The sequence below is a fragment of the Coregonus clupeaformis genome, chromosome 3, assembly GCF_020615455.1.
Source record: "Coregonus clupeaformis isolate EN_2021a chromosome 3, ASM2061545v1, whole genome shotgun sequence".
Classification (NCBI taxonomy): Eukaryota; Metazoa; Chordata; class Actinopteri; order Salmoniformes; family Salmonidae; genus Coregonus; species Coregonus clupeaformis.
In genome coordinates, this window is record NC_059194.1 from 29,619,587 (window position 1) to 29,631,372 (window position 11,786).

Below are 11,786 nucleotides of genomic sequence, written 5' to 3' on the forward strand. Positions count from 1 at the left end.
AACAGCTTCTACCTTCAAGCCATAATACTGCTGAACAGTTAAAATGGCTACCCATGATATGATTTATATTTTTTGCACTGACTCTCTTGCACAGGCTCGATGTACTCACACATACCACACTGACACTCCAACACACTCACACACTACTACTCTCTGTTTATTATTTATGTATAGTCACTTTACCCTTACCTACATACGACATATTACCTTGACTAACCCGTACTCCCGCACATTGACTTGGTACCGGTACCCCTTGTATATAGCCTCGTTATTGTTATTTTATTGTTACTATTTTTCCCGTAGTCAAGCAAATTTTTCTTACTTACTTTTTAAAAACATATTGTTGGTTAAGGGCTTGTAAGTAAGCATTTCACAGTAAGGTCTACACCTGTTGTATTCGGAGCATGTGACAAATACATTTTCATTAGATTTCTATGCATTTACAATGGTGAATACAGCAATAAGAATGCTCTCTGGTGTTAATCAATGGTACTGCACTTACCCAGAAAACAGTACTGTACCTTCTAGAATCTTGTTCATGCTTTTCCTCTCTCACTTTGACAAACATCCTGACCTTATGGACCAAAGAAAGCATATTCAGAAATAAGATACTGTTTCATCATTGTAAGATTGACCATGAATACACCTTGTTTTATTTAGGTTAATTACTTTATATGAACAGTACACATGGAGGATGAACAGCATTGAGACAAAATAGGGAATGTTATGCTATCGTATGAAACATAATCAGCTTCTACTTGTATCACTTTTGCTAACATACACAACCATGTACAGTAACTAAAGGGCAAAAAGAAAATGAAGCACCGTTCCTCTCAGTATAAAAACAACTACGGGCAGGCCAACCTTTGAAATGATGTAACCCCCTCTCTTCCTCTTTGTAGGGAGTGCTGCTTTTCTTTCTCTGTCTCTCAATTTCCTGTCTCTTCAACATTGTCTCTCGACAGGTAAAGTCATTCCTATGGGACATTCGTTCAAAATGCAAAGAGAGTTACAGGCAGGCTTAATTCACATAAGACAAAAATGCTAAATAAGAACACTCATTTTCATTTTCCATCTTAAAATATATTCTCTCATTAGCTCCTACTGAATGTGACCCTGTTATCCTGCCCCTTTACCCAGTAGAGGGGAGAGCGTTGCCATCCTGGTCGTACTCATCCTCATGGTATGGCAGGCCCTGGTGTACCCTCTGGTGGTGCACCCTCAGGTTGCCCCTGTGGGCAAACCTCTTGCCACACTCCTGGCAGACGAAGGGTCTCTTCCCCAGGTGGACGTCTCTCTGGTGGGCCCGGAGGTTCCCGCTGCGGGCAAAACGCTTCCCACACTGGGTGCAGCCAAATGGCCTCTCCCCTGTGTGGACGCGGGTGTGCACCGTGAGCTCTGACGGAGTCAGGAAGCTCTTGTCACACACCAAGCAGGGGTACATCCTCACCCCCGTGTGGCGCAGCAGGTGCCTGCGCTGGTGGGATGGGTAGCTGAAGCTCTTGCCGCAGTACGGGCAGGTGTAGGGTCTTGCCCCGCCAAGTGTGTGTGCGTGACCGTGTGCATGTTTGTGAGCGTGTGTGTGTGTGTTGGGGTGTGGTCTGATTGGGTCCTTGGAAGCCAATGACCAGCGGTTCTGATGAACTAGGCCCCTCCCTCTGTCGTCTCTTGGTCTCAGGCCTATCTGGGATTGGTTGGTTTGGTCCTGTGACTGTCGGGGCTCTCTCTGCTCTAGTACCTGGTCTGGGCTCTGGTCCAGGAAGCTGGGATCCTGAAGATCTAGAGGAACCCCACTCGCCCAGGGGTCAAGCCCAGGAGACCTGTGGTCGGGTCTGGGGGAAACATTTCCAACCCGGGGATCTTGGAAGAAGGAAGTGGAGCTCTGGCTCTGAAGAGGTCTATGGTCTCCCTCCCAATGGGATACTAGCAAGAGATAGGAACAGAGATATTTAAAGAAACATCAAGAATGGAGGACAAAACATACAAACCAACAACTCTACAATAATGAAATCTACAATTACTCCACATATGCAGACACAAGCCCAATGCAACAGAGGTTCACTTGATCTAAAGCACAAATGTGTGGATTGATTGGTTAAGGGTTAAAAGTCCTTACACTTTGCCTTGGTCCCTGGTGTGTCAGACAGGGGGTCTCCCAGCCTCTGGCCCCCAGCAGCACAGCTCCCCCCTGGCCCTTGGCCCTTCCCCTCCACATGGGCAGGGTGGGGCTCTTCAAACTGTGGAAGAGGGCAATGTTTAAGCTGAAGGGAGAAAATAAAACGTTAATGTGGGGGCCAGCGTCAGAGCAGTGTTAAAAGCCTTCGAATTAGTTCATCATTGAAAACAACTCAACATGACTATCTCAGTAAGAAGACTGAAAGACAGACATTCTTATCGTGTTAGAGAATGACTGTGACTAACCTCTTCTTTGATGGAAGTCCCCTCCAGCTCTGTCTCCTCCTTTTTCATCCTGGGGGGCTTCTTACACCCCCTGTCCTGGACCAGTGGGGAGGTCTCAGAGGTGGCGACATCCGACTCCCAGCTTGAACCTGCACAGACGGAGCAGGACAGACAGACAGTAGTTTAGGGTTAGTTTCAAAATACATTTTCCTAAAATCAGTACAAGAGGAGACGAGACGCATCCGATTCTCTTACCAGCTCTAGGTTCAGACTGCTGCCTAGGGCTGTCATCTAATATTTTCCTTTCTGGTCCTTCTATCACATCTAGTAGGCCATCTCCTCCATCTCCTTCCTTCTTCAACCTCCTCTCTGCCTGCTCCAGCCTCTCCCTCAGGGCTGTGATCTTCTCTCCTCTCTGCATTAGCTCTTCCTGCTGCTCACACAGACTGCTCTCGAAGATCTTTGCTATCTCACACACCGCTGCCGCCAGCAGAGAGTCCATGACGGTGGCTAGCTGGGCGTGGAAAGCATTCCTCACAGAGTCCAGCATCGTTGCGTCCTTACCCCCTGCTCTGGAGGAAAGGTAGAAGACGCAGCAGTATTTTAGAAAGATTTGACCATCTATCTGACATAGTGATGTTGGAGTCAACCTGTGTCTGTCTCCTCTCCACCACAATAATCTCGTTCTGAGCCAGTCTGAAGCATAACTATCTAGCTAACGTTAGCTACCTAGCCAAGTAGCCAACACCCAGCCAAAATCTCTTCTCGTTAGCTAGCTAGACCACTAACATCCAGTCTACATACTAATAATAAAAGATGACACTTACTACAAAACAAGCACTGTGAAGACTGTAGGCAGGCGAATCAAGCTAGATAACTAAACAAGGTTAATTCTGGAAGGCAGACTCAGCTAACGTTATCTAGCTAGCTCGTTAACGGAGATGCAAGACACCTGGAAGAGCAGCTTCTGTATGTAGATACAGTACTAGCTGTAGTAGCCGAGTCATTTGGAATTCGAGTAGACAACTCAAATTCGCAGAAATTTGCATTTTTCTATTGACTAAAATGGCTAGCGAAATCTGTGGAAGCGAGCCATGTTGATTCTCAGTCTCGCGATAGTGTGACTTCAGTTTCTCCTAAGTAGTTCACTAACTGGATGATGGGAGATTGATAGCAGTGGAACCAAAGGTGACCACAGTTTGGAGATACACTGCACATTGACAAAACAAAAACGACACACCAACCTGAAGATCTAACGGCTTGAAATGATAGTTATTGTCCAAGCAAACGGGGAACATTTCATTTTTGTTATTAAGGTTTTTACTGTCAATGTTTGTGCAATCATTGTCATTCATAAAAGGTCACTGAAAACCGTAATTGGAGTATGCATTTTGAATGCCTTATTAAGAAAAGCCAACCTCCAGTATGTCAGATTTTATTTATGTTTAAAAAAAGCTGTTGGAACAAACATATATTATCAGAAGAGATAGAAACATGGGTCTTCTCTGCCCTGTGCAGGGGCAATATTTTTTTATTTTTCCTTTATTTAACTAGGCAAGTCAGTTAAGAACAAATTCTTATTTACAATGACGGCCTACACCGGCCAAACCCGGACGACGCTGGGCCAAATGGGACTCCCAATCACCGCTGGTTGTGATCCAGCCTGGAATCGGGGGTCTGTAGTGACGCCTCAAACACTGAGATGCAGTGCCTTAGACGCTGCGCCACTAGGGAGCCCAATATACAGTACAATTAATGTTACATTTGTCATAATAATACATGATATAAACAATATCAGAGACATATAACAAAAACGGGAAACATAATACAAAAATCATGCCTAAATCAAATCATCATAAACCAGTCTGGCACTGACTTTAAAAAAATAAAAATAAAGTGATTAGCTGACAACCTGCTACCCACAAGAAAACGGATTGATCACCATATCAACTTTTATTGAGTTTGCTCTTTCCTCATCTTCTCTCAGCATCATGTTAGTTCACTGGGTACCAGGGTTGGGGTCAATTCCTTTTTCATCAGTCAATGATTACAAAAACCCTCATTGAAAATGAACAGCACTTTTCAAATCCCAAATTTAACTTCAAATAGACGTAACAAATGTATCTCATAGACGTAACAAATGTATCTCCTGAATATAATTGGAATTGACCTCGGCCCGGCTGAACATTCCAATTTGACTGAGCCAAGCCATATGGACTCAGGCATGGACTGTTTCATAGTGGATCCTAATGTAGTTACTGTTGTGGAAAGTCCTGCTACAGCGAGGACAGTGGGATCGCGGGTTCTGTTTCTTGAACTGGTGGACTTGTAGCAAATGTCTATTACGTTCTGCCATGGTCTCAAATTGCTTCACACACTTCAGGCACCGGTACTTCTTTCCCGGGTGGGCGGACCTCCGGTGGCTGATCAAGACGGGATGGCAGCGGAATTTCTTGCCACACTTCGCAGTTCAGCGGTTTCTCACCTGTGTGGATGCGGAAGTGTTGAACGAGGCTAATCTGTGAACTTAGCAGCTTTTTACACACTGTGCATTGGAACAGGCCGTCTGTTTCTGTCATTTGCTTCCATTTGCTGTTTGCCTTTGCTGGTTGATCATCTTTTCCTTTTGACTTGATGGCAGGTTGCTGCTCTGCACCAATTTCCATGGGTTCCTCCACTGGTGCAGTCCAGGAGAGGTCTCCGCTGCTCTCCTCATCCCCGTACACATTCGTATGGGCTTTACGCAAGTGTAATTTCAGGAACTGCTTTACACGGAACCTCTGCCCACACTGGTTACAAGGGTATGGTCTCTCACCTGTGTGAATGCGCTCATGGTCCCGCAGGGAATGTGCAGTACAGTATTTCTTAAGGCAAACGTAACAAGAATACAGTTTTGAATATGTGCTGCTTTCTTTGGATGTGCTAGCTTTATTGTTTGGGGACGTAGGTTTGTCTTTCGGGGAGAGAGGTTTAGCCTTGCTGGCAGAGAGAGGTTTGTTGTTGCAGGAAGTAGTCTTGGCTCTGCAGGGGGAGAGGGGTTTCACTTTTTGCTTGATGGAGTCTGACATTTCATTGACGCTGGAGCAAGGTTTCTTCTTCTCGTGGCTGTTACACATGTGTGCACGAAGTACACTTGGGTAATGAAACCTTTTGGGACACTGAGGACATTTGTATGTCCCCTTGATTTTCACCTTTTTATGACTCCTCATGTGCACAGAAAGACCAAACTCACGGCCAAAGCCCTTCCCACAGTATTTGCAGCTGAAACTCTTGTCAGTTCCACTGATTGTCGCTTGTTCGTCCGCATCAGGATCCATTTTGAAATGCTTTCTTTTCCTTCCTACCTTCTTCACTAGGTCACTCGTTTTCCCATGTCTGCCCTCACTGTGTTTGTTTTGGAAGTCACTATCTTTTCCTTGTCTTGTGCGGGGTCTTGAGACATTCTTGTTTGATAAGTCACTGCTCTGGGGTTCCGGCTTTTCTTGTTTGAGCATACGCAGCAGACGACCATGGGTCATCCTCAGCCCCTGCCCCCGACCGCGTCCCACTGAACCCTGACCATACCCTGACCCTGTCGCACTCAGTTCAGGTAAGTCTCTTAACCGTCTGTTCAACAACCACTCCGCAGCCGACCCTGCAAAAGAGGAGCAAAAAGCATGGAGTCAGTGATGATGTCCTGCACCAGGAACTGAATTACAATTACGAGCGACAAGGATGATTTACTCTTACCTTTTCGTGGAGGACTCCTGGCTAGGGCCGTCAGCAGGTGGTTATCAAAATCTTCAGCCTGCTAAAACACAGACTCATAATGATTATGATCAGAATATGATCAGTCAGTACTAATAAAGCAGACATTTAACCTAATTCTAAACAGAAGCCACTTATTATGTTCAGTCCGTGTGCTATATTTGGGTGTGCATAATGACTGTTTATTGATTCAGGTTTCCTACACCGGACCGGTCACTAACCTCTATTTTGATGTTAGGGATGCGCCATAGACACACACTCAGTGGTCGCAGGTCCACCCATGGCGACTTATTTTCCTTTTTGATCTTTGAGAGCGGAATTAAGGAATCTTCTGACTGAAGGGGCTCGCACCAATCGGGTACTGCATTGAAACCCAAAGATAGAAATTGAATGAGAAATGTAATAGAGCTCAGCTGACACCAACTGGGAGAGAAAACATGCATAACTACACAGTCAACAAGCCCTGAAATGATATGTTGCTATTTGTCTACGCATTATCAACTTACCTTCTTCTGTCTCAGAAATTGTCATCATGGAAGAGACTGTTTGTCCAGAGGTATTGTCCAGGTCCTCTCCTCCTTTTAATCCCTCCTTCAACCTCCTCTCTGCCTGCTTCAGCTTCCCCTTCAATGCAGAGATCTCGTCTCCTCTCTGTGTCAGCTCCTCCTGCTGCTGACTCAGACTGCCCTCAAAGACTTTGGCGATCTCACACACAGCCGCTGTGAGCAGGGAGTCCATGACAGAGGACAACTGCACCCTAAAGGCATTCTGCACCTTCTCTGACATCTCTGGATTAACTGGCTCCGCTTCCACCCGACTCAGGACTGTGTGACGTCACCCAGGTGCACCAGCTGGAAGCTCAGCTATCAATCAAGGAGAATCATGTCAAGGCCACAGGCGAGGTGGTATATCTAGTTGCATACAATAGACCAACGCTGTAATGTATCCAAGGTAAGGTAAAGTATTTGGGGTGTTTATTTGACAAAATAAAGTCGGTGGATAAAGCTGTTTCAAACTAAAAAGACAGATTTACATTTACATTTTAGTCATTTAGCAGACGCTCTTATCCAGAGCGACTTACAGTTAGTGAATACATTTTTTTTTAAATATATATATATATACTGGCCCCCCGTGGGAATCGAACCCACAACCCTGGCGTTGCAAACGCCATGCTCTATCAACTGAGCTACATCCCTGCCGGCCATTCCCTCCCCTACCCTGGACAACGCTGGGCCAATTGTGCGCCGCCCATGAGTCTCCCGGTCGCGGCCGGCTGCGACAGAGCCTGGATTCGAACCAGGATCTCTAGTGGCACAGTTAGCACTGCGATGCAGTGCCTTAGACCACTGCGCCACTCAGGAGCCCAGATGCTGAGTAGTAGCTGACTAGTGATCAAAGCTGGTAATTTGATGTTTTTGTCGTCTAGCTACAAACTTCAAATACTTTAAATATTTAACTTTCACGTACTTGACTCCGATGAAGACATTGTGGGCTAACTAGCATAAACGAGTTAAGATGCCATGTCACAATAGTTAACTTGATAAAATACGTCAATACTTGCATGGTATACTGTTTATAAGGTTGCCATCATTCACAGAGGTTTATGCATTGCTTACAGACGAGCAAATTCAACACATGCTGGAATGTGCACAGCTAGAGGGGGCTCCGCGTGCGAAAAGTAAACATGGCAGCGGTCCCTAAAAAAAAAAGACAATCTCTAATGGCAGTCTCATTAAAGGCTATAACGGACAACACGAACCTTCAAAAACAGCGGTCCCTAAAACAACTCCGTTGGCTTTGTCGTTGACGTATTTGGGTGTATATCTTCAACCTATGGAGCATGCAATAAACAATATTTACTGTTGTTTAACTGTCCACTGAAATGCAGACTGTACTATAGTAGCTACCATTTTTCCATGTGGACTTCCTCTCGTCCGCGACCTACCCTCGCGATTTTACCTAGGGATTTCGATGTTGCTTTGGCCTCTGCGCCAAGAAGAATGTAATTGCAGACCGCTATTAGGGGCGTTTTCTGATATAGGCGTTTCTTGATATCAAGTTACACCCATTGATGCTCGCCATTGGTCCGTGGCTGTTTCTTTTGCCGGGGACAACGGTTGTTGTCAAACTGTAGCATGGTACCAATGCCTAACCCTTTTCCTAACCTTAACCTTAGTTTCCTAACCTGCCACGTGAATGATCCTAACCTGTTCTGTAAACAAATCATCTGTGTCAAGAAACCATCAGCCCATAACACCAGAACTGACCAATTGCAGGTATCAATGGGCGTTTGCTGATAGCAGGGAACACCCACATCAAGAAACGCCCTACATTAGCCCTAGCTCTGGCACAATCAAAAATGGTCTGCCCTTTACCTCTGTGACACAGATCTAGGGTCAGTTTCGTGCAGCCTATCTTTTTTCATCTTATTGACACCCCCAAATCCACTTGCTGTACCTTAGATAAGCTATTGTACAACTTCATATGGAAAAACAAGCCACATAAGATACAAATATGTTATCACCAACAGGGTTTGATGGCGGTCTAAATGTCTTAGACTTCACTCTCTTTAATCACATATCAAAAGTCAACTGGGTTAAAAGGTACTTAAAAAATCATCATTGTTTCTGGAATATCATACCTCATTTTGTTTTTCAGAAGCTCGGAGGGCTTAATTTTTTACTACAATGTCCCTGTATTGTGGGTAAACTTCCTGTGAAATTGGCGGCTTTTCACAAGCAGGCTTTAATGTGCTGGGCTTTGCTGTATAAACACAACTTTTCACCTCATAAATGTTTTATATGGAATAATGGGTCGATATTACATAGAAACAAGATGTTATTTTACTGTAACTGGTTTTCGAAAAACGTCCTTGTCAGCCAATTAGTTAGTATTAGTGGGAATCTATTTACACGGAGAGAATTTATGGAAAGATATAACTTTGAGGTTTCAAGCAAGGAATATGACACTGTAATAAAAGCTATATCTAGTGGGATAAAATCTTTACTTCAGAATAATGCATATTTTGGAACATCTATTGTAAGCGATATCCAAGTGAATGGCATAGGTTTACTAGATAAGAAATTCAATAATCGTTTTTTAAGGGATATTTTCTACAGGAATTCTGTTCCTTCTACTATATTTCATTGGGCGTCATCGTTTGATGTAAACTGGCACCGTTCTTGGCTCACTACACACAAATGTATGGTGACCAATAAAGTAAAGGAGATCTCCTTTAAGATTATCCATAGATTCTACCCGTGTAATAGCCTGATTTCTAAATATATACCTGATGTTACTAGTGAATGCAGTTTTTGTGAACTAGAAACTGAATCTATTGAACACTTATTTTGTAATTGTTTACATAGTGAGGTGTTCTGGAGTGATGTACAACTATACCTTGGCAACAAAATGCATGCAACCATTGAAATATCTAAGTTAGACATTATTTTACTACACTGATTCCACAATTGAACGTCAGTATGTCATAAATCTCTATTTTATTAGGAAAATATTTCATACGCAAATCAAAATTATGAAGAAAAAGCCCCTTTAAAAAAAAATTTTTTATAAGACTTGGAAAACTATTTAGCACTATTAAAACGTATACAAAACAATGTCAAATGTATTCATTACATGTCTGTATTTGATTTGATATAATGTGGATTTGTGTTTTTAATATATTTTCTCTAATTTCATTGTGTAATCCCTCTGGCTGTTCTGTTTTGTGTTTTATATGTTACTGTTAAATACAATAAAAAAAAAAATATATATATATACAGTGGGGGAAAAAGTATTTAGTCAGCCACCAATTGTGCAAGTTCTCCCACTTAAAAAGATGAGAGAGGCCTGTAATTTTCATCATAGGTACAAGTCAACTATGACAGACAAATTGAGAAAACAAAATCCAGAAAATCACATTGTAGGATTTTTAATGAATTTATTTGCAAATTATGGTGGAAAATAAGTATTTGGTCACCTACAAACAAGCAAGAGGCTTCTTCTTTAAGAGGCTCCTCTGTCCTCCACTCGTTACCTGTATTAATGGCACCTGTTTGAACTTGTTATCAGTATAAAAGACACCTGTCCACAACCTCAAACAGTCACACTCCAAACTCCACTATGGCCAAGACCAAAGAGCTGTCAAAGGACACCAGAAACAAAATTGTAGACCTGCACCAGGCTGGGAAGACTGAATCTGCAATAGGTAAGCAGCTTGGTTTGAAGAAATCAACTGTGGGAGCAATTATTAGGAAATGGAAGACATACAAGACCACTGATAATCTCCCTCGATCTGGGGCTCCACGCAAGATTTCACCCCGTGGGGTCAGAATGATCACAAGAACGGTGAACAAAAATCCCAGAACCACACGGGGGGACCTAGTGAATGACCTGCAGAGAGCTGGGACCAAAGTAACAAAGCCTACCATCAGTAACACACTACGCCGCCAGGGACTCAAATCCTGCAGTGCCAGACGTGTCCCCCTGCTTAAGCCAGTATATGTCCAGGCCCGTCTGAAGTTTGCTAGAGTGCATTTGGATGATCCAGAAGAGGATTGGGAGAATGTCATATGGTCAGATGAAACCAAAATATAACTTTTTTGGTAAAAACTCAACTCGGTCGTGTTTGGAGGACAAAGAATGCTGAGTTGCATCCAAAGAACACCATACCTACTGTGAAGCATGGGGTTGGAAACATCATGCTTTGGGGCTGTTTTTCTGCAAAGGGACCAGGACGACTGATCCGTGTAAAGGAAAGAATGAATGGGGCCATGTATCGTGAGATTTTGAGTGAAAACCTCCTTCCATCAGCAAGGGCATTGAAGATGAAACGTGGCTGGGTCTTTCAGCATGACAATGATCCCAAACACACCGCCCGGGCAACGAAGGAGTGGCTTCGTAAGAAGCATTTCAAGGTCCTGGAGTGGCCTAGCCAGTCTCCAGATCTCAACCCCATAGAAAATCTTTGGAAGGAGTTGAAAGTCCGTGTTGCCCAGCGACAGCCCCAAAACATCACTGCTCTAGAGGAGATCTGCATGGAGGAATGGGCCAAAATACCAGCAACAGTGTGTGAAAACCTTGTGAAGACTTACAGAAAACGTTTGACCTGTGTCATTGCCAACAAAGGGTATATAACAAAGTATTGAGAAACACCATAATTTGCAAATAAATTCATAAAAAATCCTACAATGTGATTTTCTGGATTTTTTTTCCTCATTTTGTCTGTCATAGTTGACGTGTACCTATGATGAAAATTACAGGCCTCATCTTTTTAAGTGGGAGAACTTGCACAATTGGTGGCTGACTAAATACTTTTCCCCCCCACTGTATACAGTATCTCACAAGTGAGTACACCCCTCACATTTTCTTAAATATTTTAGTATATCTTTTCATGTGACAACACTGAAGAAATGACACTTTGCTACAATGTAAAGTAGTGATTTTGCGGTCCCCTCAAAATAACACCACACACAGCCATTGTCTAAACCGCTGGCAACAAAAGTGAGTACACCCCTAAGTGAAAATGTCCAAATTGGGCCCAAAGTGTCAATATTGTGTGGCCACCATCATTTTCCAGCACTGCCTTAACCCTCTTGGGCATGGAGTTCACCAGAGCTTCACAGGTTACCACTGGAGTC

The 11,786-nt window shown here is 43.6% G+C and overlaps 2 protein-coding genes across 5 annotated transcripts; both read right to left on the reverse strand.

Annotated features, from left to right (window-relative positions):
• Positions 1-350: 350 nt before the first annotated feature.
• Positions 351-3,507, reverse strand: LOC121544281 (zinc finger protein 70). Of its 4 annotated transcripts, XM_041854217.2 has the most exons (7): positions 3,228-3,507; positions 2,656-2,972; positions 2,422-2,549; positions 2,117-2,261; positions 1,137-1,923; positions 865-977; positions 351-574 (listed from the first exon to the last, which is right to left on the reverse strand). In XM_041854217.2, the coding sequence occupies exons 2-7, from the start codon at positions 2,948-2,950 to the stop codon at positions 537-539; spliced, it is 1,506 nt and encodes a 501-aa protein (XP_041710151.1). In that variant the 5' UTR covers positions 2,951-2,972; positions 3,228-3,507; the 3' UTR covers positions 351-536. The 4 variants fall into 4 exon arrangements, with proteins under 4 accessions (XP_041710151.1, XP_041710134.1, XP_041710143.1 ...); XM_041854200.1 differs by lacking the exon at positions 351-574 and having other exon boundaries at positions 598-977; positions 2,656-2,967; XM_041854209.1 differs by lacking the exon at positions 351-574 and having other exon boundaries at positions 598-977; positions 2,117-2,237.
• Positions 3,508-3,821: 314 nt separating this feature from the next.
• Positions 3,822-8,094, reverse strand: LOC121544325 (zinc finger protein 595-like). The gene is made up of 5 exons (XM_041854249.2): positions 7,907-8,094; positions 6,654-7,010; positions 6,369-6,508; positions 6,130-6,190; positions 3,822-6,034 (listed from the first exon to the last, which is right to left on the reverse strand). Exons 2-5 carry the CDS (start codon positions 6,931-6,933, stop codon positions 4,761-4,763), a joined length of 1,755 nt encoding a protein of 584 aa, XP_041710183.1. The 5' UTR covers positions 6,934-7,010; positions 7,907-8,094; the 3' UTR covers positions 3,822-4,760.
• Positions 8,095-11,786: the final 3,692 nt, after the last annotated feature.